At 40.3% G+C, this 25,240-nt stretch overlaps 1 protein-coding gene across 4 annotated transcripts in view; it reads right to left on the reverse strand.

Annotated features, from left to right (window-relative positions):
• Window positions 1–6,255: 6,255 nt before the first annotated feature.
• NFKB1 (nuclear factor kappa B subunit 1) overlaps window positions 6,256–25,240 on the reverse strand; it is an 84,216-nt gene continuing 65,231 nt past the window's right edge. For all 4 annotated transcript variants that reach the window (XM_045018468.1, XM_045018465.1, XM_045018466.1 and 1 more), the window contains exons 16-24: window positions 22,006–22,120; window positions 19,453–19,654; window positions 14,925–15,094; window positions 12,874–12,976; window positions 12,232–12,356; window positions 10,854–10,920; window positions 9,264–9,436; window positions 8,910–9,087; window positions 6,256–7,143 (exon numbers count right to left, since the gene is read on the reverse strand). In XM_045018468.1, the coding sequence (XP_044874403.1) occupies window positions 6,965–7,143; window positions 8,910–9,087; window positions 9,264–9,436; window positions 10,854–10,920; window positions 12,232–12,356; window positions 12,874–12,976; window positions 14,925–15,094; window positions 19,453–19,654; window positions 22,006–22,120 (1,312 nt within the window). In that variant the 3' untranslated portion in view covers window positions 6,256–6,964. The remainder of the gene's footprint in view (window positions 7,144–8,909; window positions 9,088–9,263; window positions 9,437–10,853; window positions 10,921–12,231; window positions 12,357–12,873; window positions 12,977–14,924; window positions 15,095–19,452; window positions 19,655–22,005; window positions 22,121–25,240) is intronic.

The raw sequence follows: 25,240 nt of genomic DNA on the forward strand, positions 1-25,240 counted from the left end.
GACTCTTCTGCCCTTACTCCTGCATAGCCTATTGCCTCCTGACCTGCCCTTGTAACCTATGCCTAGTAAACAGAAACAGGCTAGTGAGGCGACCGAGTCACAAGTGCCTACTCCAGCGCCTGAGAACATGGGTTTGATTCCACTGGAGGCTCCCTTAGTTGAGGCTTTGCAAGGGACTTGCTCTGTTACCTCACTGCCCTAGCTAGGGGGGCAAAAAAGGCAGAGGCAGGGTGACTGAAGAATGCAGGCATCGATCACACTACTTTTTGCATGGAAGGCAATGGCTCTATCATTTGGACTCAGACCCCTAACTGGAGACTGTCCCCACCACACCTATGTCATGCTGGAGGCCACAAAGTTCCCTTGGGATCCTGTTGCTCCTTACCAAATATTCATGGGACGCATGCTTCTTGTGTGCTGAGTAGAGTGTGGTGCTAAGAGTGCCCGTGTTGTGGGTTTGACTCCTCCTGGTGGTCACGCGGGAGAGTGGCTTTTGCTCTTTTGCCTTACTGCTATGGGAAGAGGGGGCAAAAAAAGGGAAGGATATGAGCAGGCTACCTTGGAGGGAGTAGGGGAAAGTCCTTGCCCCACTATCTGGAGGGCACAGGCATCAATCCCCCTGCTGCGAGAATGCCGGCCTCCATCCTGCTGCCACTCATATGTAAAGTGAACGTTCAACCAGTGGAGCTAATTCCCCAGCTCTCAGCCAGCATCCGCTGTTGCACAGCAAACAAGGGCCAGAGCTGAGCAGCTTTCAACTCCACTATGGCTTGCTTCTTGGGAGGCCAAGTGGGGAAAAGGATCACTGGAGATGCTCAGCCCCATGGCTGACAACAGCTTCTAAACAGAAAGAGCAAAGGGCCTGCACCCCACCCTGCCAACTTCCTATTGTGGCTCAGGGGCTGGACTAGGTTACCTGCTGAGGTGCCTTCCAGCTCTACATTTCTAGGACTAGGACTCCATAGACATGCATTGCTGAACTGTGGTGTGATGACACTGATCAATGGGACCCCATCAGACTGGGTATAATCTATACAGGAAGGGCAGATTAGGTCACATAGCGGGGGGTTACATCTGAAACTAGAGACTAGATGTAGAACTCCATATTCTGAGAGCGAATAGTAGCATTATGTCAACAGGCAAAAGGATATGGTGGTGCTCCCTCTGAGCAGATTGTCAGCTTACAGTAGTGTCAGTACACTGTGATCTATGCAAGTACAGATCGATATTCTTGATCTCTCCACCTGTTTAGGAGGGGGGGAAACACAAACTTTGAATCTGTTAACTTTACTTTCAACCCTGGTACATTTACACAAACTTTGCAGTAGAGATCACAAGAGAACATGCAAAGCAAGAAGCAATTAGAAAACTAGTTTCATACATTTAATGAAATGTTACAGTAACAGGTCATTATTCAGTTTGAATGGGAAACCCATGCTAACAAAAGCATGACTCTTTTCATCTGATAAATGTCGTCTCAGATTACATGTTTGTTTCAGAAGAAGCCCTCTGTGTATCGCACTCAAGTTATGTGCTGTTGGTTGCAGTTTGGTTGGTACTTACGCTTGATCAAGTTGTGGATTCCAGAAAGAGGCAGAGGAACCTTGATTAAAAAGCAACTAGAAGAAGGCAGACAATGTTGCTGCAGAGCATACTGGGAGAGGTTCCACCAGAGCTCTTGTAATTACTTGATGGAATGGTTAATTTAGTTTAATTCTGAATAACTTGGAAGCAGACCCATCTCCAGGATAACCGCCTTCCTACATGCTCTGCTCTCTTTCACACACCTCAAAGCTATGGACGGGGGTTTGAATTCTTAGTCCAAAACAAAAATGATTCCTAAATATATTCAGATGTTTCCAGGTTCAGATAGGCCCAATTTACACAGCTCTAGAAGCAAAGATTGTAAAAACATATTAATTAAATTTTGACTAATGGGAAGGAGTCAGACAGGTGATTCTGGAGAAGCGCTGTGTTGCTCACACCCCATTCCTTATCACTCAGGGATTTAAAACAAGAGAATGCTGCAAATACTGAAACAAAATGGAAGAATTAATGTTTGCCAAACAATGTTCCACACATGTCAAGATGTACTTCGTTCACATAAATCATGCCCTATATATCCAGAGAGAACAATCATCTGTGCACTGACATTGGATGTCTATTAAAGCCCATTCTCCTCCTTCAATTATTTTCACAATTCCATTCTGTTCACTATGCAATATGTAAACTGACCACAGAGACAGAGAAATAACCCTTGTCCAGAGAATACGGATCATTTCGCCTCATTTTTCATGTGAGCTGTATTGCTAAATTTACCTAAAGCTAGGCACCTAAATTAAGTATTTAGATTCTTAACTTAGTGGCCAGATTTCCAGAATTTCCAAGCACTCATAATTCTCACAGTAATGGGCCACTGTCTTTCTCTTTATACCATTTATATGACTAGGGTCCTACCAAATTCATGGTCCATTTTTATCAATTTCATGATCATAGGATTTTAAAAATTGTAAATTTCATGATTTCAACTATTTCAATCTGAAATTTCACGGTGTTGCAATTGTAGGGGTTCTGATCAAAAAGGAGTTTGAGGGGCACAAGGGTATTGTAGGGAGTGCTGTGGTACTGCTAACCTTACTTCTGCACTGCTGCTAGTGGCGGCGCTGCCTTCAGAGCTGGGCAGCTGGAGAGCAGCAGCTGCTGGCCGGGAGCCCAGCTCTGAAGGCAGAGCCACCGCCATCATCTGCGCCGAAGTAAGGATGCCATGGTATGGTATTGCCACCCTTACTTCCGCACTGCTGCCTGCAGAGCTGGGCCCTCAGTCATCAGCTGCCACTCTCTGGCCACCCAGATATCTGGAGGGCAGTTCAAATCCTTAATTGATTTTATCCAAAGGTAAAGTGTGGGTTATTAATGCATTTGCATTACTTTTCTTGTTAACTCAGCTTAGGGAGAGAGTTTTTCAACCTCCACCCTTTAAAAAAACAATATAAAAAACAACCAGTGCCCTATCAGTATATGGCATATGGCAATATAAACAAGAGAAAATTTTGTACAATGTGACATGCATGATACCCATTTGAGAAGATGGAAGGGGAAGAAAAATCAAGTTTATAGGCTGAAGATGGCTTTAGCTGCAGATGTGTTTAAAATAAGAATTAATTCTAATTCACAAGGAAGTGTAGTGCATTGGCATGTTGGGCTCAAATCTGGGAGCTGTAATGAGCTCACAGGACTGAGAGTATGAGGACTCAGTTTGACCCTTTGTATTTTGTTTCCAAAAGTTTTGCTACCGAGACCAGCAGCACCAGTGTTTCCATACCATTTCAAGCAAGATGATTTAAATCATGGATTTTAATTATGATTTAAATCAGCAAGCAGTAAACCTTGATTGAAATAATGAATTTTAATCTTGTTTTCATTTGTACTTTTTTGTTATTTTGCTAAACAATAGCTGCTACGCAGTGGTTGGTAAAAATTAAAACAAATTGATCTGCAACTAAATAGAGCCTTTACACTAAATTTGGGACTACTTTTTGCTAACCAGAAGGATACACTAAAGCTATACTCATTCATTTAGCTTAACATACATTTGTTCAGATTCTTAATTTTTAAATGTTTATGTTAGAAATGGTGAATGGTGTGTTTCTTATTTGTTGGATGATTAATTTTGTTTTACTTGTGATTTGTGTCAAGCTGTTTGAATGGAAACTGAAATTCAAAATAGAAATGTGCAGAAACAGCATTTAATTCTTTTATTACTTCAGTGAGCTGGGTACATAAGAAACAAAGTTATCCAAACATTTGCATTTAAAACTGATTTACTAAACTAAAAAAGTATGATCTACAGTTAATGAATTGAAACGATTCTTTCTAGTCACCATGTCCTTCAAGATTTTAGGACTCGTAGAATTTCATCCTCTCACACTGAGTTTTTATTCATAGCTAGGAAGAGGAAAACACATTTTTCTGCTTTTTCAACTTCCCACTCATTTGTTAACTTTGAATGAACTGGTCATTGAACTGAACTAGTTGAATAAACTCACATGAAATATATATAATCCTTGCACCTGCAGAAGAGGTTACTGCTGTCAAAAACTGGGTTAGCAGTTCAAAAACCTCTGGCTGCAGATGTTTAGCCAGTGACTTGCACGATTTCATTGGTTTGATTTTCTTTGAGACTTCAGCAGTTAACATGTACTGCTTAATATTAATTTATTAAATGTAAATTATTTTACATATGTTATCACAGGTTCAAATGTACTTTTAAATAGGTTTATTTTTAAAAAGAAAAATGCATTTAATTTAAATAAAAATCCAATTTAAATTAAAAAATCTGGTGGAATGTGCTGTCACCTGGGGGTGGGAGTTGTATCCCCGTGAAATCCCTGTAACTCTTTGTTAGTCCCTGGAAAAATCATGGAGCAAATCTTCAAGGAATCCATTTTGAAGCACTTGGAGGAGAGGAAGGTGACTAGGAACAGTCAACATGGATTCACCAATGGCAAGTCATGCCTGACCAACTTGATTGCCCTCTGTGATGAGATAACTAGCTCTATGGATATGGGGAAAGCCGTGGACATGATATATCTTGACTTTAGCAAAGCTTTTGATACGGTTTTCCATAGTATTCTTTCCAGAAAGTTAAAAAAGTAGGGATTGGACTATAAGGTAGATAGAAAGCTGTCTAGATCATTGGGCTCAACAGGTAGTGATCAACGGCTCAATGTCTAGTTGGCAGCTAGTGTCAAGCGGAGTGCCTCAAGGGTCAATCCTGGGGCTGGTTTTGTTCAACATCTTCATTAATGATCTGGATGATGGGATTAATTGTACCCTCAGCAAGTTTGCAGATGACACTAAGCTGGGGGCAGAGGTAGATACACTGGAGGGTAGGGATAGGGTTCAGAGTGACCTAGAGAAATTGGAGAATTGGGCCAAAAAAAAATCTGAGGAGGTTCAACAAGGACCAGTGCAGAGTCCTGCACTTAGGAAGGAAGAATCCCATGCACTGCTACAGGCTGGGGACCAACTGGCTAAGTGGCAGTTGTGCAGAAAAGGACTTGGGGATACAGTGGACGAGAAGCTGGATACGAGTCAATAGTGTGCCCTTGTTACCAAGAAGGCTAACGGCATATTGGGCTGCATTAATAGAAGCATTGCCAGCAGATCGAGGGAAGTGATTATTCCCCTCTATTTGGCACTGGTGAGGCCACCTCTGAAGTATTGTGTCCAGTTTTGGGCCCCCGACTAGAGAAAGGATGTGGACAAATTGGAGACAGTCCAGCAGAGGGCAACAAAAATGATTAGGGGGCTTGGGCATATGACTTACGAGGAGAGACTGAGGGAACTGGGCTTATTTAATCTGCAGAAGAGAAGAAAGAGGGGGGATTTGATAGCAGCCTTCAACTACCTGAAGGGGGATTCCAAAAAGGATGGAGCCAGGCTGTTCTCAGTGGTGGCAGAAGCAGCAATGGTCTCAAGTTGCAATGGGGGAGGTTTAGGTTGGATATTAGGAAACACTATTTCACTAGGAGGGTGCTGAAGCACCGAGGGTTACCTTGGGAGGTAGTGGAATCTCCATTCTTAGCAGTTTTTAAGGCCCGGCTTGAGAAGACTTTGGCTGGGATGATTTAGCTGGGGTTGGTCCTGCTTTGAGCAGGGGCTTGGACTAGATGACTTTCTGAGGTATCTTCCAACCCTGGTATTCTATGAGTCTATGTTTTGTCCCTATTGGGGCTCTACCTCCCCATTTCCTTCTCTTCTGCTGTGGAGTCTTTGGCTTTGCAGCCCAGATGGAACTGAGTGATTGCAGGCTTGCACCTCCCTGTATCCCCCTCATTCAAAGCACAAGGCATGGCTCTGCGCAGATGCGAGCCCTACTTTGCAGTGTGTGCACATCCTCCCGTGGAGCACTCTCCTTCACTGTTATTAATCAACAGGACAGACACACAAATGGGAGTAAAGAGGCTTAGCATTAGAGGCCATAGTTCCAGAACTACAAACCACAGCCTGCACACGGCACCTTTGCTCAGCTATATCGCAGGCCCCTGACTTCTCAAGTAAAAATGGGCAATGCTAGAAGAGGAATTGTTTTCAGCCTCATGGCTATTTTTAATGCAAAAAAAAAATCACATTAATCTTGTATTATCTGCTCTCAGATCCTATAATTGAAAAGGTGAACAGAGGAAAAAAATAAAAAGACATCTTTCTAAAACTCTACAAAGGGAAGTCAAAATGGTCAATGAAGATGAAAGATTTAATTTAATTTTGTTTTTATTATAAAAGTAAAATAAAAATAAGCATTTAAAAAGCACAAATTTCCTCTGTAAAAGGAATTGATCTAAAAAGAATATTTACAATAGTAAAGTGACAAACTTTTTAAAGCTTTGAATGATTATAGTCACCAGAGTTAAATTTAAATACATTCACTGAAATATACATGATCGCTTTTTTGTAGTTTTTTAAAAATTGCAACGACTACTTTGAGAAAACCACAATTTGTCTTTAACATCAGGGGAATTCTTTTAACAGTTGTATGAGCTCCCCTTTCCATGTAGCTGTGCTGTATAACTGGGGAATGGGTTGCTAGAAGATGCATCCTCGATTGCTCTATGTGCAGTACATCTTTTATGAACGGTGAGTTGGTGTTCAACATTATCAAGAAGTAGCAACGTCCATCCCATACAGAAAATTCTGGCCACCAGAAAAGCTCATTCAGTTCTATGCACTATGCGGCACTGGTTACTGGTTCTGGTAACACTATACTGCTTGTAAATGAACAAAACTAAAGGTACTTAAACAAAGAAAGAAGCAATGTTCATGAGTCATGTTTTCAAATCTTGAACACTTCAGACAGGTATTTTCCAGTGCACTTTTGGCTGTAAAATCACTTCTGCTGGAGAGAATTATACAGGCATATTTTTAACTGTTTTTTTGGGTCATATAATTGCATGTTACTAACTGGTTACATTTTGCCTTGAACTGAGTCTTCTTGTCCATATCCCAGGGCCATTTTGCTAAGTGTTATCGATGACTTGCTGTTAAGGGACTCAGAATAAGTGAAGCTAAGTCTGCGGAAGGAGGTCTCCACGCCGCTATCGCACATGCTTTCATTGTCTTGCAATTTTACATTATAAAGTTCACCTGAGAAAGAAAACAGAAAAGAATACAAATTTGTTTTTCATCCTGCACTAAAAATATTATAAGCTAGTTTAACGTCCTCAAGACCCATTAGAAATACACACCAATAGACCAAGTCACTTGTAAAGCACAATCAAAATACTGCAATTTTTGGGTTCAGTACTGCAGTAGGAAGGCGTTGATTCTTTTTGCTCAGGAACTGACCAAAGCCTACTTACTTTGATGCCCTTCTATCACACTATGCTGATTGAGTCTGCAGGGTTGTTTAGTGGCCAAAAATGGGTATCAATGGTGGGAGGATGGATAGGGTTAGACACCTGGTATTTAAGCGTGATCCCATGCAGAATAACTAGCAGTCATATTGATCCATAAAAGTTATACTATCCTCACACTGGTAATGCCCACAGGAGTGTGCTCAGTACCAGGATAAAGGCATTCTGGATCTTAGAAGTATAAACTGTTGCTGAACTATAGTGTCCAGGTTGAGGTCTCTTTGCTATTAAGACATCTTTCCATGAAAGAACAAAAAATGGATTGTCAAAGTACTTAAATAATTTGCATCTAGTTAAGGTGAGTATGAAATCTGAAAAGTTCAGCGACAGCTGGCATCCGTGCAAGATCTACAAAGGAATAATTGATTGTTATGTGAGCTGTGTCTCCTCAGTTGAAGGTGCTTATGGCCCAGAGACCCGTCATCATTATAAAGCTGGGAACAAAGTGCTTGATGCGATTGAAACAGACCATTCAGCACATTTTGGAATTTTTAAGATCTTAAATTACTAACTCTTTAAAACACATTTTCAAATCAATGAATAAGGAGTGGCTTATTACTGTGGCTAAGTGGCAAAGCTCTTTCACTGGTGGTGCTGCCAATTTAGATTTGATATTGAATCTTCAGGAACAGAGAGAGAATACCACCTAGTTCTTACATAGCATATACATAGGCATGCAGTCTAAACTGAATGGCACTATAAAATTTAAACTAGCAAAGGTGATGGAAGTGAAACCTGACCAGTTTATCTTGTGTCTCAGTATATACTGTACATGGGCTACAGAGGCAGTGTTAGTCAATGAATAAGGCACTAGTCTGGCTGTCAGAAAACTTGGGTTTTATTCCTTGTTCTGAAACTGACTCACAATGTGACCATAGAAAATTCATTTTACCTCCATGCTTCTGTTTCCCTATTGATAAGATGGGGATAAATGGCATTACCCACCTCCATACAGCATTTAAAATCTGTAGATGACAAGTGCTGTAGAATTGGCAACTATTTAAATTGTAATATCAAGCTGTATAGCCTAACTACTTCGATGAGCAGTTAATGAGGCCAAAACACTTAAATCCAATCACGATCATAGGAAAAAACTAGTAAAAGATAATGGAGGGGTTTTGTACAAACCCAGAGGAGGCTGGACAATGACGTGACAGAGTGGATGTTCAAACATGGGCAAATGAGATTGACTAGTCCCTTGCTGCTGGCAAGGATAAATTAATACCTCTGACATGGCAAATATCTATTTTTAGAAAATAGACTATAATAACTCTTGCCCTGAGTCACTGCTACGTGCTCAACTTCCATTCATCTCCCCTCACTATTAGGCCTGGCAAGTGTAAAATGAGAAACTCTTACATATTTTAGTACTTCCCAGACAGGCAACTGAATAGGGCTGTTCCGTGCAAAGACAGCTGGATTGAAATGTATCAGAATCACATGAAACTTGCTGGAAAACACTTTTCAAAACACATTATCTATGCCTATCTATTTTACCCGTCTCTTCTTTGGTGGCGAAGGCACATGGTGACGATGGCGGAGCCTTCACAGCATTATCCTCATTGCTAGAATGGTTTAATGGGATGGAGAGCACTTTCTGAATGATTTCAATTGCTTCTGTGTAATCCATTAGTCTCAAGGCATCGACCAACTCTTTCACTGTACCACCAGAAACCTACGACAAAACAGAAAGGAAAATAATATACATAACACTGTGGCAGATTTGTTACAAAATAAAGGGTGGCACCATCTATCCATGCAGGAGGAGAACATTATTGAGGGCAGTTGCATGTGTCACATATGACCTTGTGTTCCCTCGGTCCTTTAGAACATCTTTTAAAAAAGAGTTACCTCATAGTTATCCAGCAGAGTTTTGGCTGGGGTAGGACTCAACCTGAAGGCATTACTAAGTATTCCCAGACCCAATTTTTGTGCCAGTGTAGACCAGTTTTTGTTTGGATCTGGTACTTCCAGTAACTTGTAAAGCTGCTGCTTGGAGTCTTCATTCAATTTTTTCATATCTCCTGGTGAAACAGAGAAATAAACCAAGTTTATTATATGAATAAACCATGCACCTATTTATGAAATCACAGTCACATTTTTGCCCCTAAGCAGAGGCAAACCGTTTAATTAAAAAGTGATTGGTAGACATGAAAGTATTTACTCAATATATTTATTCGCACTGTAGCATAACAGTGAGTATGTGGACTATGTCTTGTCGTAATTCCAAAGTCAGAAATAACATATGACTATAAAAAGAACCATATTTATTCTACTAGCAGTCGCACTTCCGATGTATGGCTTGTGAGGCTGGCAGACCAGGTGCCAGCTTTTGCCAACGGTTTAGGCATCAGCTGAGCACTGGAAACCAGTCTGCTTCACCGTTGGGCTAGTATGGTTAAGATGGGTATTGCCCTTATAACAATGTGCTTAGATTTTATGAATTGTCTGTAAATTGCTGAATGCATTAATCTCACTTATAACATCCTTATCACATGCTACAAAGTAATATTTAACTTTTTGCTTTATGACTGTAAAAAATGTTTGCTCTGGAACTATGAACCCAATCAGGAGGGACTGTCTTCTAACCACCAAGAAGGCCTATCAAAACTATATGGGTCATTGTGGGACATCACAATACAAAGATTTTGTTAATTGCCCCTTCTCACCCAAGAAAAGGCTACGTACAAAAGGACTCATCCCATCAGCTTGAATTCTGGAAGAAGGAAATAAAAATAGCTGACAAGAAAATGTTTCATCTCTCTTTTGCTGTTTGGACTCTCACAGAGCTGGAGCTATGAAACAAAAGCAGAGATCCCCAGGGTCAACCTGGGTTAGCCCTGAAAGACATTCAGAGCTGACAGATGACTATAACTCCATCATCTTTTAAAACCATAGACTGTAATTCATTTGCGTATATACATTTGCCTTTTTTAAACCTTGTAATAATTATATCATTTCTTTTTCCTAGTTAATAAATCTTTAGTTAATTTATCACAGGATTGGCTACAAGCATTGTCTTTGGTGAGAGATCTAAGGCATAATTTGACCTGGGTCAAAGTGACAGGTAAGTGACAGGTCTCTTGCAATTGGAAGCAACCTGAATATTTTGTGATCTTCAGTGTATAGCAACCAACTATCACTAAGTCCAGCTTGCCTGGTAAGACTGTTATAGTGCTTCAGGAGTTTATATTTGTTACTAGGTTGGTGAAATCTAATTCTAGAACATGCAACCAGTTTGGAGTCTCTGTCCTGCTTCTTGACAGTCTGCCCTGAGGCTGGCACTCAAGGTCGTCAGCCACTCCAGATAGCATGACATGGCTATTCCTGTTCTATTATTTATATTGCAAGCTGTTTCTCCACTATGTTCTGAGCATATTGTCAGTACTCATCAATTAATAAATGGGTATTACTGGAGCTTTTCTTTTTTAAATACTCTACCTTGCATCAGTAAGTCATCAGAAGCCAACTTTGATTCATAGGGTTTGCCATTTAATATGTCAAATACCTGTAGCGTGGGAAAAGAATTAGCCATTAATATCAATATTTGCAAGAAACTTGGTCTTTATCCTGCATCTCATCATATCCAACCCTAATGTTTACACTGCTCTATATTCTCCATACTTTATGTATTAATAGATCAGCAGCCATATTTCTTTCTTGTCGTACGGTCAGCAGAACTAAAAGTGTTGCAGAGGAGTGGTGCCTCTGCCCAAGTGGGAAATGGAGAGAGATTGCCTTCTGTCGCCCTTTAAGTAACTCATCTGGCAAATACCAACTGTTCCCAAGGTCCAGAGATGCTTTAAGGGAGATGGAAAATCCTCCAAGCAAGGAGCACAGTAACCTGCACCCGAGAAAACTAATAATTTAAAACAAAAATTGTGCATCAAATTTTCAAATGTGGCTACCTAAAGTTAGGCTCCTAAACCCATATTTAAGCACCTGAACAAGGTGGCTAGATTATCACAGGTGCTGAGTATCTACTCCTCCCACTGAGGTGTGACTGCATTGTAGACAATCACACCCTGTGACTGTGCTGTAGGAACACCCAAAGAGAACTACAGGTGTTCATCACATCTGAAACATCAGGCCCACTCATGCAGTTGCCAAAATACAGATTTAGGGGCCTAATTTAAGGGAGCCAAGTTTGAAAATCTGGGGATTATCTAAAGTTTTTAAATGGGATACTATAAAGTGTGAGCATGAAGAACTCATGACAAAAATACCCATGAAAGGTGCCCCATACAGATACTAGGGATGGATCCTGATGGACTGTTGCCCTGAAAAGGATTCATGATGAATTGGAATACACAATCCTTTCAGCCAAACTCTGTGTCTTCTGTGTATTTGAATTGTGTATTCTGTTTTTCATCCTGAAGTCTCAAGCGTGACCTTTCAAGAGTTTGCAGTCTACTAATATTCTTCCTGGCTGAAGCCCACTTAACCAAATTTGTCCTTTTCCTAATCCCTTCCAAGACAAGAGAGATCGCTCCAGCCACAGTGACTGCACAGCAGCCTGCATCAGTTCAGCAGCGACAAGTTACCCAAGACTCCTCATGAAGCAATGCTCTTCAAAAAACAGAACCAAAAACATTGCAGTGGTGGATGCATTCAGTGATTTGTGCCAAGAACTATGATTTGTGAAAACAGTGCAGTTCTTTGGATTTTCATCGTGAACAAAGTCTTCAATGAATGAATGACTGCAGAAATGTGCCACTGGTTGTCAATCATGTACCTTCCTCTTCACATTAAACTAAAAGAAAGGGTTTGTGGGTTTTTTGTGTTTGTCCAAATAACTCAAACCACACAGATCACTTGCCTCCCAACTGGAAGCCATATCTAAAGGTGTCGTTCCAGGTACGATTCCTTCATCTTCACTGTCTTTCTCTCTCACGTCTTCTAGGTCAAACAATGGCTCAAAGTTCTCAATGTGAGGATCTGCACCTGGAGAATTACAGAGCACAGTTATAACAACTAAAGGCTTTCCAAATACTTCACTACATTGGATCATACTCAACGATGCCATCTTATGCCATATTTGGCATTCCAGCAGCAAACTAATGCAACACTGAACCATTCAGGGGAAAATCTCCTCAGATATAGGAAGCTACAAACAAAACACAGCTCAGAACCTCATATGAGATTATTTGCTCATGAGATTCAGCCCATTTCCCATCCCAAGTACTATCAGCACCATAATTTAGCCAGTAGATAGAGGTAAAGAGCCACACAGTTAACAACAACTCCCCTTCTACCCCATAGAATTAGTTCCTCATATCTCTAACACATTGGATTTCTACTGGCCGAAAGGGTGGGAGTGGGTCATTCATTAATGAGTCCCTTGTGCCCAACAGAGAAGGCTCCAAACTTCAAATCTAAATTCTCAATTAGCAATAAGTGACATTTTCATTCAAGTAGAAATATACTCTCCACAATATTTCCAACCGCTCACCGCTCATACCTGCTGCTTTGAGAAGAGCTGTCAGTTTTGTAGACCCCCTTCCAGCTGCTATGTGAAGTGGAGTTGTCCCATCATATGTAGTACTGTCAACATCTGCATCACCCTAAAATTTTATTAAGGGAGGAAATAAAAAAGTAACACTACCTGGGTAGAGAATACAGCTGGAGCCTCATGTCTGCATAAATACTGTAACCATGCAAATAAGCACCTCTATTTTTATGCATATAAAACCTTTAATCATGCCCTGAACAAAAGGAGTTGGAAAAATATAATTAACAAATTACTTCTCTGTATTCATGAAGAGATGGTATTTAGGTGCTCAGATATTAGGCACAGTATATAATCCAACAAGGATCAGATAGATATTAAAGGTTATTAAAAAGCCTAAACTTTGCACCCAATGTGATATTAGTGATGAAGCACTGGAATGGGTTACCTAGGGAGGTGGTGGAATTTTATCCTTAGAGGTTTTTAAGGCCTGGCTTGACAAAGCCCTGGCTGGCATGATTTAGGTGGGGTTGGTCCTGCTTTCAGCAGGGGGTGGGACTAGATGATCTCTTGAGGTCTCTTCCAACACTAATCTTCCGTGATTCAGTAACAGACTTAAAGGAGGCAATTTTGCAACAGAAAAGCTTCAAAAACAGACTCCAACGAGAAACTGCTGAACTTGAATTAATATGCAAACTAGATACCATCAATTTAAATTAAGAGAGACTGGAAATGGCTGAGCCATTACACACTGAATCTATTTCCCCATGTTAAGTATCCTCACACCTTCTTGTCAAGCTGTCTGATATGGGCTATCTTGATTATCACTACAAAAGTTTTTTTTTTCTCCTGCTGACAATAAGCTCATCTTAATTAATTAGCCTCTTGGTTAGGGGAACTCCCACCTTTTCATGCTCTCTGTATGTATATATCTCTCCTCACTGTATGTTCCATTCTATGCATCGGATGAAGTGGGCTGTAGCCCACGAAAGCTTATGCTCAAATAAATGTGTTAGTCTCTAAGGTGCCACAAGTACCCCTGTTCTTTTTGCGGATACGGACTTAACATGGCTGCTACTCTGAAACCTGTCATATTTCTATTATGGGTCCAAACCAGTGTCCTCTGAAAGCAACTGGAATTTTGCTCTGGAATGGGAGCAGGATATGACTGTGTATGTGTATACACGCACACACACAAAGTATGTTCTCTCTCTCGTTTGTCTGCTTATGCCCCAACCCTACAAAGATGATGTGCTTAACTTTACACTTGTGAGTAATTCCTTTAGATTCAATAGGATTATTCACAGTACATGTTAAGCATGTGGACATGTCTTTGCAAGATCAGGATCTTGGAAAGTATGGAAATTTCCACTACATGTATCCGAGGAAGTGGGTATTCACCCACGAAAGCTCATGCTCCAATATGTTTGTTAGTCTATAAGGTGCCACAGAACTCTTTGCCGATCTCAGGGCCGCCCGGTGGGGGGGGGGGGGAGGGGGGAAGAGGGGCAATTTGCCCCAGTCCCCTGTGGGGCCCCCACGAGACTTTTTCAGGGCCCCTGGAGCGAGGTCCTTCATTTGCTCCGGGGGCCCTGGAAAACTCTCGCGGGGCCCGGGCCCCCGGAGCTTCTTCCACTCCGGGTCGTATTCAGCAGCAATTCAGAAGTGGGGGTCCTTCCGCTCTGGGACCCGCCGCTGAAGTGCCCCGAAGACCTGCGGCGGGGGGTCCTTCCGGCACTTTGGCGGCGGGTCCCGGGGTGGGTCTTGGGCAGCAATTCGGCGGCGGGGGCCCCCACCGCCGAAGACCGCAGGCCCCCTGAATCCTCTGGGTGGCCCTAGCCGATCTTGGATTGTAAATTCCTCAGACACTGCAACAAGCTTACTATCAGTGCTAAACAAACAAACTATTACTATCATTGTTCATTATTACAGTGTTTGTTTGCCATTCTACCAACCAGGGTAAGCAACAAAATCACGAAGCTCTTAGGAATTTATCATAAAGCTTTCTTAAATAGCAAAGAGAAATGAACTACAAAAACCAATGATGCCCACACGGCGCTCACCTCAAGGAGAAGGCAGCCTGCCAAAGAGATGTTCTCTTGTTCGACAGCCAGATGCAACGCTGTTCGCCCGGACTTTTGTTCCTGAGCATTGACGTCAGCTCCAGCAGCAATCATCTGTCTGAGACAAGGCATGCTATTTGCCATCACTGCCATGTGAATCACATTGAGACCTACAGAACAAAATACACATGAACATGACAAATATGGAAATATTGTGGTAATGAGTTTTTATAACACTTCATATGTTTTGTTATTCTCTCTCTCTCTCCTGTGTGTGTGAGAGAGAGAAAGCAGGAGTGGAAAATTGTGAGCAGTGAACATAGCTATGAACAGCACTAGGACAAATTTTATCCATCTTTGTAATACGTATTAAAAATTAGAATGTAAGAACATAAGAATGGCCATACTGGGTCAGACCAATGGTCCATCTTGCCCAGTATCCTGTCCGCCAGATTCTTCAGATGGAATGAACATAACAGGGCAATTTATCGAGGGATCCATCCCCTGTCATCCAGCTCCCGCTTCTGGCAATCAGAGATTTAGGGACACCCATAGCAGGGAGTTGTGTCCCAGACCATCTTGGCTAATAGCCACTGATGGAACTATCCTCTATGAACTTATCTAATTCTTTTTTTTAACCCAGTTATACTTTTGGCCTTCACACCATCCCATGGCAAGGAGTTCCACAGGTTGACTGTGCACTATGTGAAGTATTTCCTTTTGTTCATTTTAAACCTGCTGCCTATTAATTTCATTGGGTGACCCCTTGTTCCTGTACTATGTGAAGGAGTAAACAACACTTCCTTATTCACTTTCTCCACACCCATGATTTTATAGACCTCTATCATATCCCGTCTTAGTTGTCTCTTTTACAAGCTCTTTTCCAGTCTTATTAAGTTGTTCCATGCCCCTAATAATTTTTATTGTCCCTTTCTGCACTTTTTGCAATTCTAATATATCTTTTTAGACATGGGGTGACTAGAACTGCATGCAGTATTAAAGGCGTGGGCATATCATGGATTTATAATGTGGCATTACGATATCTGCTGTCTTACTATTTATCCCTTTCCTAATGGTTCCTAACATTCTGTTAGCTAAGCAGATGTTTTCAGAGAACTATCCACAATGACTCCAAGATCTCTTTCTTGAGCGTTAACAGCTCATTTAGACTTCATAATTTTGTATGTTTACTTGGGATTACGTTTTCTAATGTACATTACTTTGCATTTATCAACACTGCATTTCATCTGCCATTTTGTTGTCCAGTCACCCAGCTTTGTGAGATCCCTTTGTATCTCTTCACAGTCTGCTTTGGACTTAACTATCTTGAGTAATTTTGTATCAACAACAATCTTTGGCACTTGACTGTTTACCACACTGTCCAGATCATTTATGAATATGTTGAACAGAACTGGTTCCAGTATAGACCTTTGGCAGACCTCTCTCCACCAGGAAAACCGGTGGTTTATTCCTACCAGATGTTTCCTATCTTTCAACCAGTTACTGATCCATGAGAGGACCTTTCCTCTTATCCCACGGCTGCCTACTTTGCTCAAGAGTCTTTGGTAAGGGACTTTGTCAAAGGCTTTCTGAAAGTCCATGTATCCTATACACTTAATCACCCTTCTCCATATGTTTAGTGACCCCCTTAAAGAATTCTAATAGATTGATGTTGCATGATTTCCATATACAAAAGCCATGTTGATTCTTCTTCACATACCATGTTCATCTATGTGTCTAATAATTCTTTTCTTCATTATAGTTTCAAATAATTTGCCTGGTACTGAAGTTAGGCTTACCAGTCTGTAATTGCCAGGATTGCCTCGAGAGACTTTTTTAAAAAATCAGCATTATATTAGCTATCCTCCAGTCATCTGGTACAAAGGGTGATTTAAGTGATGGGTTATATACCACAGTTAGTAGTTCTGTAATTGCATATTTGAGTTCCTTCAGAACTCTTGGGTGAATACCATCTGGTCCTGGTGATTTATAACTCTTTAATTTATCAATTTGTTCCAAAACCTCCTGTACTGACATCTCACTCTGGGGCAGTTCTTTAGATCTGTCACCTAAAAACAAAACGGCTCAGATGTGGGAATCTCTATCATATCCTCTGCAGTGAAGACTGATGCAAAGAATTCATTTAGCTACTCTGCAATGGCCTTGTCTTCCTTGAGTGCTCTTTTAACACCTTGATTGTCCAGTGGCCCTCCTGATTGTTTGGCAGACTTTCTGTTTCTGATGTACTTAAACAAAATTTGTGCTATAAATTTGTGTGTCTTCTGTTAGTTGCTCTTCAAATTCTTTTTTGGCTTGCCTAATTACAATGTTACATTTAACTAGCCAGAGTTTATGTTCCTCAATCGGATTTGACTTCCAATGTTCAAAAGATGCCTTTCTTTTTCCAACTGCCTCTTTTACTCTGTTTAGCTGTGGTGGCATTTTTTAGTCCACTTACTGATTTTTTTAAAATTTGGGGTATACCTATAGTTTGAGCCTCTATTATGATGTTTTTTAAAAGTTCCCATGCAGCTTGCAGGCATTTCACTCTTGTGACTGTTCCTTTAAATTTCTGTTTAATTGGCCTCCTCATTTTTGTGTAGTTGCCCTTTTTTTAACTTAAATGCTACTGTGGTGGGTTTCTTTGGTATTACCCCCCTACAAGGATGTTGCATTTAATTACAGTATAGTTGTCATTCCGGAGAGGTTCAGCTATAGTCACCTCTTGACCAGATCCTGTGCGCCATTTAGGACTAAATCAAGAATTGTCTCTCCCCACTTATGGGTTCCAAAACTAGCTGCTCCAAGAAGCAATCATTAATGGTGTCTAGAATGGTGCCACTTTTAAAAACTTTTAATAGGAATGCACATGTTAAAAATACATTTTCTTTGTATTATAAAGAACAGTGACTCTCTTTAATCCCTTCTAAAGAAAAAAGGAATAAACTAGTTAAAGCAATAAGATTCTAATATCCTAAAGATCAAATAGAATGGAAATTTGAACTGATAAGAAAATGATCTTCTTCACACAGCGTACAGTCAACTTGTGGAACTCCTTGCCTGAAGAGGTTGTGAAGGCTAGGACTATAACAGGGTTTAAAAGAGAACTAGATAAATTCATGGAGATTAAGTCCATTAATGGCTATTAGCCAGGATGGATAAGGAATGGTGTCCCTAGCCTCTGTTTATCAGAGGGTAGAGATGGATGGCAGGAGAGAGATCACTTGATCGTTACCTGTTAGGTTCACCCTCTCTGGGGCACCTGGCATTGGCCACTGTCGGCAGACAGGATACTGGGCTGGATGGACCTTTGGTCTTGACCCAGTATGGCCGTTCTTATGTTCTTAAAAGGCCTGGACAATGGCTTGTCTTTATAAAGCGTGGACCTTAGTCTCCTGTAATATTTAATGTATCGGATATCATACATTATGCCATGACAACTAGGGCCCCCTAAATTTCTATAGCCCAGTTTCATGTATTCCATTAATCCAGATTGCCCATAAACTCTTAGGTGTAGCAACAGTTATTCTAATGTCAGTTCATTGTCACGACTGAAGAGTACAATGAAATTTTATATTTATATCCCATCCTGAGGTTAAATGTTCCAAGTCAATACGGGGACAGTTGAAATCCCCCATTATTACTAGGTTTTCTGTTTTTGTAACCTCTCTATTCTCCCTGAGCATTTTACAATCACAGTCACCATTCTGGTCAGTTGGTTGGTAGTATATTCCTACTTCTATACTCTTATTATTCAAGCATGGAATTTTTATCCATAGAGATTCTATGGTACAGTTTGATTTATTTAAGTTTTTTTTACTATTTTTGACTATGCTTTCTTTCACCGGCCCCTACCAGTGCAACCTACTCTGTCATTCCTATATATTTTGTACCCTGATATTACTATGTCCCATTGATTATCATCATTCTACCAAGTTTCTGTGATGCCTATTATATAAATATCCTCATTTAATAATAGGCATTCAAGTTCTTACTATTTAGACTTCTTGAATTTGTATAGAACAACTTATAACATTTGTCAACATTTAATTTTCTGCCTTCATATGATTTAATTGAATGGGAATTTTTTTTGTTTGACTGTTTCTCTTCAGTTTCTACCTGTACTTTATCAACTTCTACCGTCTCCTCTTTACTAGGATACAGAGTATCCTCTTTAATAAATCCTTCCCTAAGGGATGTGTCTGTCTCAACTGTGTGCTCCTTCATACCTGTCGGCTTTCCCCCAGCCCTTAGTTTAAAAACTCCTCTATGACTTTTTAAGTTTTACATGCCAGCAATCTGGTTCTGTTTTGGTTTAGGTGGAGCCCATCCTTCCTATATAGGCTCCTTCTTTCCCCAAAGGTTCTCCAGTTCCTATTAAACCTAAATCCCTCCTCCAAACACCATCATCTCCCCGAACATTGGGACCCTGCAATTCTGTCTAACTGGCCCTGCATGTGGAACTGGAAGCATAATTAATACGCGTGTCCAAGAGATAATATGAAAAATCGCCGTGATCCTTCCATACCTTCCCCATTTGAATAGTTGATCATTGGAGATGTCTTCTCATGCTTAAGGAGTATATTTAAAACCTTGTCATCTCCTTCTTTGGCAGCTAGATGCAAGATAGAATTGCCATGTCGATCCAGAAGGCTGACATCAGCTCCAGCCCTCAGCAAGTCCTCTACCACATCTGCCTGCTTTGTGATAACTGCCAAGTGCAATGGTGCCTAGAAAATGGAGGGAGAAGTAACCACAAGAAAGTGAGCAACAAATATGTCATTTTCATAGAAGCCTCTTAAAAATTACTCACAGTGATTTTAATAATTTTAATGTTTTATTCTTACACAAAAAGATACTACAATAATTGAAATGCTAGATGCAAACTAGTATATATTTCCTTCCACTGAACTGTGAACACGATTCATACTTGTACTTAAAGGACCATAAAATCCCCATAGCCCAGTATCAGCATTCAGATTAAGTGCTTGATCATCCATTCCTCAGGCTTTCAAAACTCCCAGTGAAGTCAATGGGAGCTTCGTGTGTGCAAGGACTGGGTTCTAAGAGGCAAATCGACTCTCTATTGTCCAGACCAAGTAGTCGAGCTTTTAGGGAGTTGCACAGGGTGGAGGACTGAGGAAGTGAAAGGATCCACGTGGAAGTGGATTATCTGGCCTAAAACCAATCCCTGTGCTTGCCTGGACCCAAAAAGACCTGAGTTCTGTGTCACACAGGGAGTATAAACCCAAATCCAGCCTTCCCATCTGTAGCTGAACCACTCTGCTGATTCCATTCCTAGGAAAAACTCCATGACTATGTCCCCTAAATCCTTTAAAATGACTAGGCATATTAAATGTAAATCTGGTGTTTTCTTTTTAAAAAATGACAAAACACAGAAGAATGTTGTATTTATATAATTTCTGTCTAGATAGGTGATATAATCTGCATGTTCTCCATTAGTATGACAATGCTATCAACTGCAACACCAACATTAGACTTCAAGGCTTTTACTGCCTCTAACTAAGATTTGTGTTTATACTTCAACAGGAGGGACTGTATACTGCAGCAGTGACATTCTGGTGGGTAAACAGCATCATACTGAACCTTTTTTACAGATATTATTGTATTTGTACAGCAAGCCTTCTTACTGTGAGGGAAATCAGATTCTTAGCCTTTAAAAATATATCATATCACACCGTATAAAAGCAAAATCAAGCCCAAATTCAACTTCATATTCTGATTACTATATTAAGGAATATACTCAACTATGCATAAAAAATGATTAATTTCATCCCAAGAGTCTAGTGATAATGTAAACTACAAGGGGTGAGGCTACAGTTGTTTGTGAATGTCACCAGAATCATCAGTACAAAAACACCGTCTGGAGTCGTTAGTTATTTCTGGAGCACATGTATAAATCCATTTCCAAATCCAACAGAATCTGGCTCTGTAGATTTAAAGTATTCCACCCTCTCCAGCTTTTGGTTTACAAAATACCCACTCTAAGGAGACTTTGAAGGTTTAAATAGGGATTGTAATAGATGCTGAGAACCTGAAACCTACTACTGCCTTGTTCCTTGTATAGCCATTCTACCTGTAGAAAGGGAGTGGGTGTAAAACACTATCAAGCCAGAATTCTCCACTCATTTACACTAATGTTAGACTCACTTTACACCAGTGAAAATAACTACAAAAGGCACAAGACTGTGAAAAATCATGCCCTTTGGCCTTATCTAAATAGGGAAAAAATCAGACCTGAAACGCTTTACTGGTGCATCTCTGAGTGGAGTTAGATAAAACAGTAACATTGCCTGAGCCTTGTCTGCTTTTCTTTCTTACTACCATTGGTACACCTCTACCAGGGGAGTATTATGTGTTTTTCCTAGCAGGCATATAGACCTTTTGTGTTTATAGTAGGGGATGTGGAAACAGACCCTTTATAGGAGGATTTCCACAATTCTTTGAACATGTCTGGGCTGGGGATGTGCAAGTTTCAGGCTCATGCTTCCAGGACCTAACAATTCTTCTCTAAATGAAGAGAGTATTGGGTTAAGCATCTCTTTTTATTGCACATGTGAACGATGAAAGGAAACGAGAATCTCTGAGCTCTATTTCTGGGTGCGGATATTGACTTGAAGTGGCTACTATAAAGTGCATTATTTGTTACACATGCCCCCTTCTGCCCATATGTGACCCAGCAACTGATCTGCCAGCCTGAAGGAGCATGGCATTTGAAAGCTCAAAACATGCTGACAAGGTTGGCACACCACGACTGAGACCACTAGTTTAGTAACAGAGCAGCATGGTAAAAAAAGACTGAACAGAAAATGAAGATAAATGGTATAAAATATGGGTTCTGTTCTACAATAAACATATTCTGTAACAATAATTGAAGTTGCACATCTGCACCAATGAGAGTATGCACGCTCTGTTACCACCTTTCAGTCTGTCATTGTGTCCCACAGTCTATGAATTTCTGAACTATTTGCATTATAGTTTTACAGGAAAAAATAAATTGCAGAAAATTTCTGTTACCAGTTGAATGATTAACATCACTTATCACTGCATTCTGGCATACCTGATAAAGGTCATTTCTCATATTGATGATGTCATCCAAATTAAAATCCAGCACCACTTCTAAGAGGTTTCTCACCAGCTCAGAATGAAGGTGGATAATTGCTAAGTGAAGGACACTGAAATGAAATCAAACAAAACCAAGTTCACTTTAATTGCAAAAATCAAACAATTTTCAGTAAGGTTCTGATCCAATTCCCATTGACAACAACAGGTGTTTTTCCATTTATTGTCCTGACAGCTCAATTGGGCTCTAAGGTCCAGATCCTCAATGGTATTTAGGTACCTAATTCCCATTGATTTCAGTGGAAATGAGGTTTCACATCTGAAATCCAAGGTGTAAATATCTGCCTTAGTGCACAAAATAGAGTGGTATTAAAAAGACAGTGTATTGTATAAAGAAGATTATTCCCTCCCTCTTTAAACCTTTCAATCAATAACCTAGTTGTTAATTTTAATTCAAAATTAGCACAGAACCAGTGGGGGGGATGTGATGGCATAAGTGTAAATGTGACTCCTACTCCAAATCTGGTATTATTTATAGCAAGCTTCGGATCATAGAGACAATGATTTACAGTGTGTTAAAAAGCCTGGACTATTTTAGAACAGTGGTGGGCAACCTGTGGCTCGCAGGCCGGAGGCTGCCCACCACTGTTTTAGAAGCAGAAAGCACATGAAAAGTTTCACACTTTCAGAGCTTGCATACAGAATTTCCACAGGATTCTGTGTAACTAAAGTAGATTTTCCCATGGGGATTTCCCCAACTTTGTCATTTTTTTCTTGTCTTCATTTTCATAAAGAAGGTGACTAAGGACCCCCAGACTCAAAGTTAGCTGGAGATGTCTTGCCCAAGGGGAAAACCCTTTAATATGTAAGTGACCACACAAGACAAGACCACTCAGACTATTATAACTCCATTTCCTACTTTCTTCCCAAGTCCCAGCTCTCTCAAAATTGTAACAAAATCAAAGTAGTACAATCCTATCACCCAAACTGTAAAATACCTAAATAGCCCCTCTGTTCATTTCCAGATTCAGTTCAAAACTGCCCTCTTTGTTTTGAAACCCTGCCTGGACTTACTCTGGTCTAATTTCTGAACTTCTCTTCTGTCGCTGACTCTCAGGTTTTACTGTGTCTCTTGCAATATATAATATTTCTTAAGCCCCCAACTCCTGAAGTCATTCTAATAAGGGCAAATCTGAGCTTTAATTAAAAACAAAGTTTCTCGTCCTCATGGTTGCGGAGGAAAGCTTGAAACAGTGACTGTAGTGCAGCCAAACAATTCAGAAACCAGAAGGTAAACGCCCCCCTCCCCAGATGTTTTAAAGCCAATCTCATGATTGGGTGGGGAGGGGGGGACTGGCTCATTAATTTAGAACGTTTGGGGTTGGCAATACTGTGCTACTTCTTCCCTTTCTTTCTCCACTTGTCTAGCATTGGCCTCCTCTTACAGTCTCGCCACTCCTATAGAAGAGCTGCCTCCTCTGCAGCTCTTGCCAAATGGAACAGACGTCTTATAACACTGACAGTCTGCCTATATTCATATCTTAAATATACTGCTTCTCCTTTGTCCTTCATTCCTTATTTCTCTTTCCTTCTCCTAATATTATTATTCTACCCTGTAACTGTAATTAACTCTGTAAAGAATTGTTGAATATATATTCCGTGAAACATCCACTAATTCATTGAATGGTCTAATAAGGTGGGCAGCTTTAATAATGTATCTTCTGGCACTACAGTGCGAGGCACAAGGTCACAAGGCCACCAGATAACCAGGGAATTGTGGGTATCCAGTACAATTGTCTTTCTTGAAGTGTGTTACTGAATTTATTAAATGAGTTTTTATTTTTATCTCAGAATTCAAATTCAAAATATTTAAAACAAATTTAGGGTCATTTAAATATACTTTCATCAGTTACATATTTTTATTAAAGGCAATCAGATTTGTTAACAGATTTTAGTAGAAAAACGATGGGCATTGATCCTAGATTCTGTAGTTCTGTGCTGTAAAACAACTCTTGCAAGAAAGCTGGCAGCCACAATCATCAAGAGTTTGCTATTTTATTTGGTATTTCTGAAGTGGGTATATGAACTGAGCACTCAGGAAAGGAACTAGGTCTCAAGATCCCGGAGACTGAAATCTGCTATTTATCCACATGACAGCTACAGCATGGGGGCAGCAGTGTAAGCTCCCACGCCATGGATCATAACCTTGATCCAAAAGGACTGCCTCTATGTAGTTTATTTTCAATGGATCATTCAGTTCTTTGCCTTTGCTGAAACTGTCAGTAAGTTAACTGGGAACTGGACTGAGACTAACAATTCATTTCATCCAGAAAATTCATCACCAAAAGTTCTAACAATTTTATTGCTGTTTCCTGCTCATTCTTATTCCTGTTGTCTTCAAAACAGACATTAGATTGTCCAAAATTGGGCAAGCAAAGTGCTTTAAAATAACCACTGTCTCTAATAATAAATTAGCTATCTTTTTGAAACACTTAATGTTCCTTGCTTTTTCAGTAATCTGAAATCCATTTTCACAGAAACTGCAACAAAAACAGCAGCCTCCCAATAGGTTATCAAAACACTTAATAGTATGTATTTGTCAAGTGTAATTTCTCATGTGGCAGCTACAGACTGTCGGCTTTGAAATGCTTCTACAGTATGTTATGCTTCGATTTAGAGGAAATCACCAGTCCAAGACCTCCATGCCATTTAAAATACAGTCATCCTTTGAAAAGTTGCAGTGGAAACATGGTAATTTCTTATTCAATAGATTTGCTCTTGGCCTGTATTCAGAGTTGCATCTACTGAATTTAGTTTTGAAAAAGTAGGTTTCTTGCTACATTTTATTCCTTTTAGCACCGTGGAGTCACTGCAACTGAGGAGGAGTGAGTTGGATTCTACTTTGGCTCACACATGATCAAACAGGATTGCTAAATAAGTTCTGACTACAGAGCCAGATTCTGTTGCCGCTTACATCTGTGCAACCGCTGAAGGCAATGGGATTGTACGGATATAAGAGAGGGCAAAATTTAGGTCTACAGAATTTTTACTACTGGTGATCAGGGGAATAAACTGAGAAAATTGTGTGTGGTCTCACTGAGAGACAATCAGCATGGAACCACATGATATTATTTCTACAAAAGCAGCAGAGTGTCTTGTGACACCTTATAGACTAACAGACGTTTTGGAGCATGAGCTTTCGTGGGTGAATACCCACTTCGTTGGATGCATGC

This window comes from Mauremys mutica, chromosome 5 (genome assembly GCF_020497125.1).
Source record: "Mauremys mutica isolate MM-2020 ecotype Southern chromosome 5, ASM2049712v1, whole genome shotgun sequence".
Taxonomy (NCBI): Eukaryota; Metazoa; Chordata; order Testudines; family Geoemydidae; genus Mauremys; species Mauremys mutica.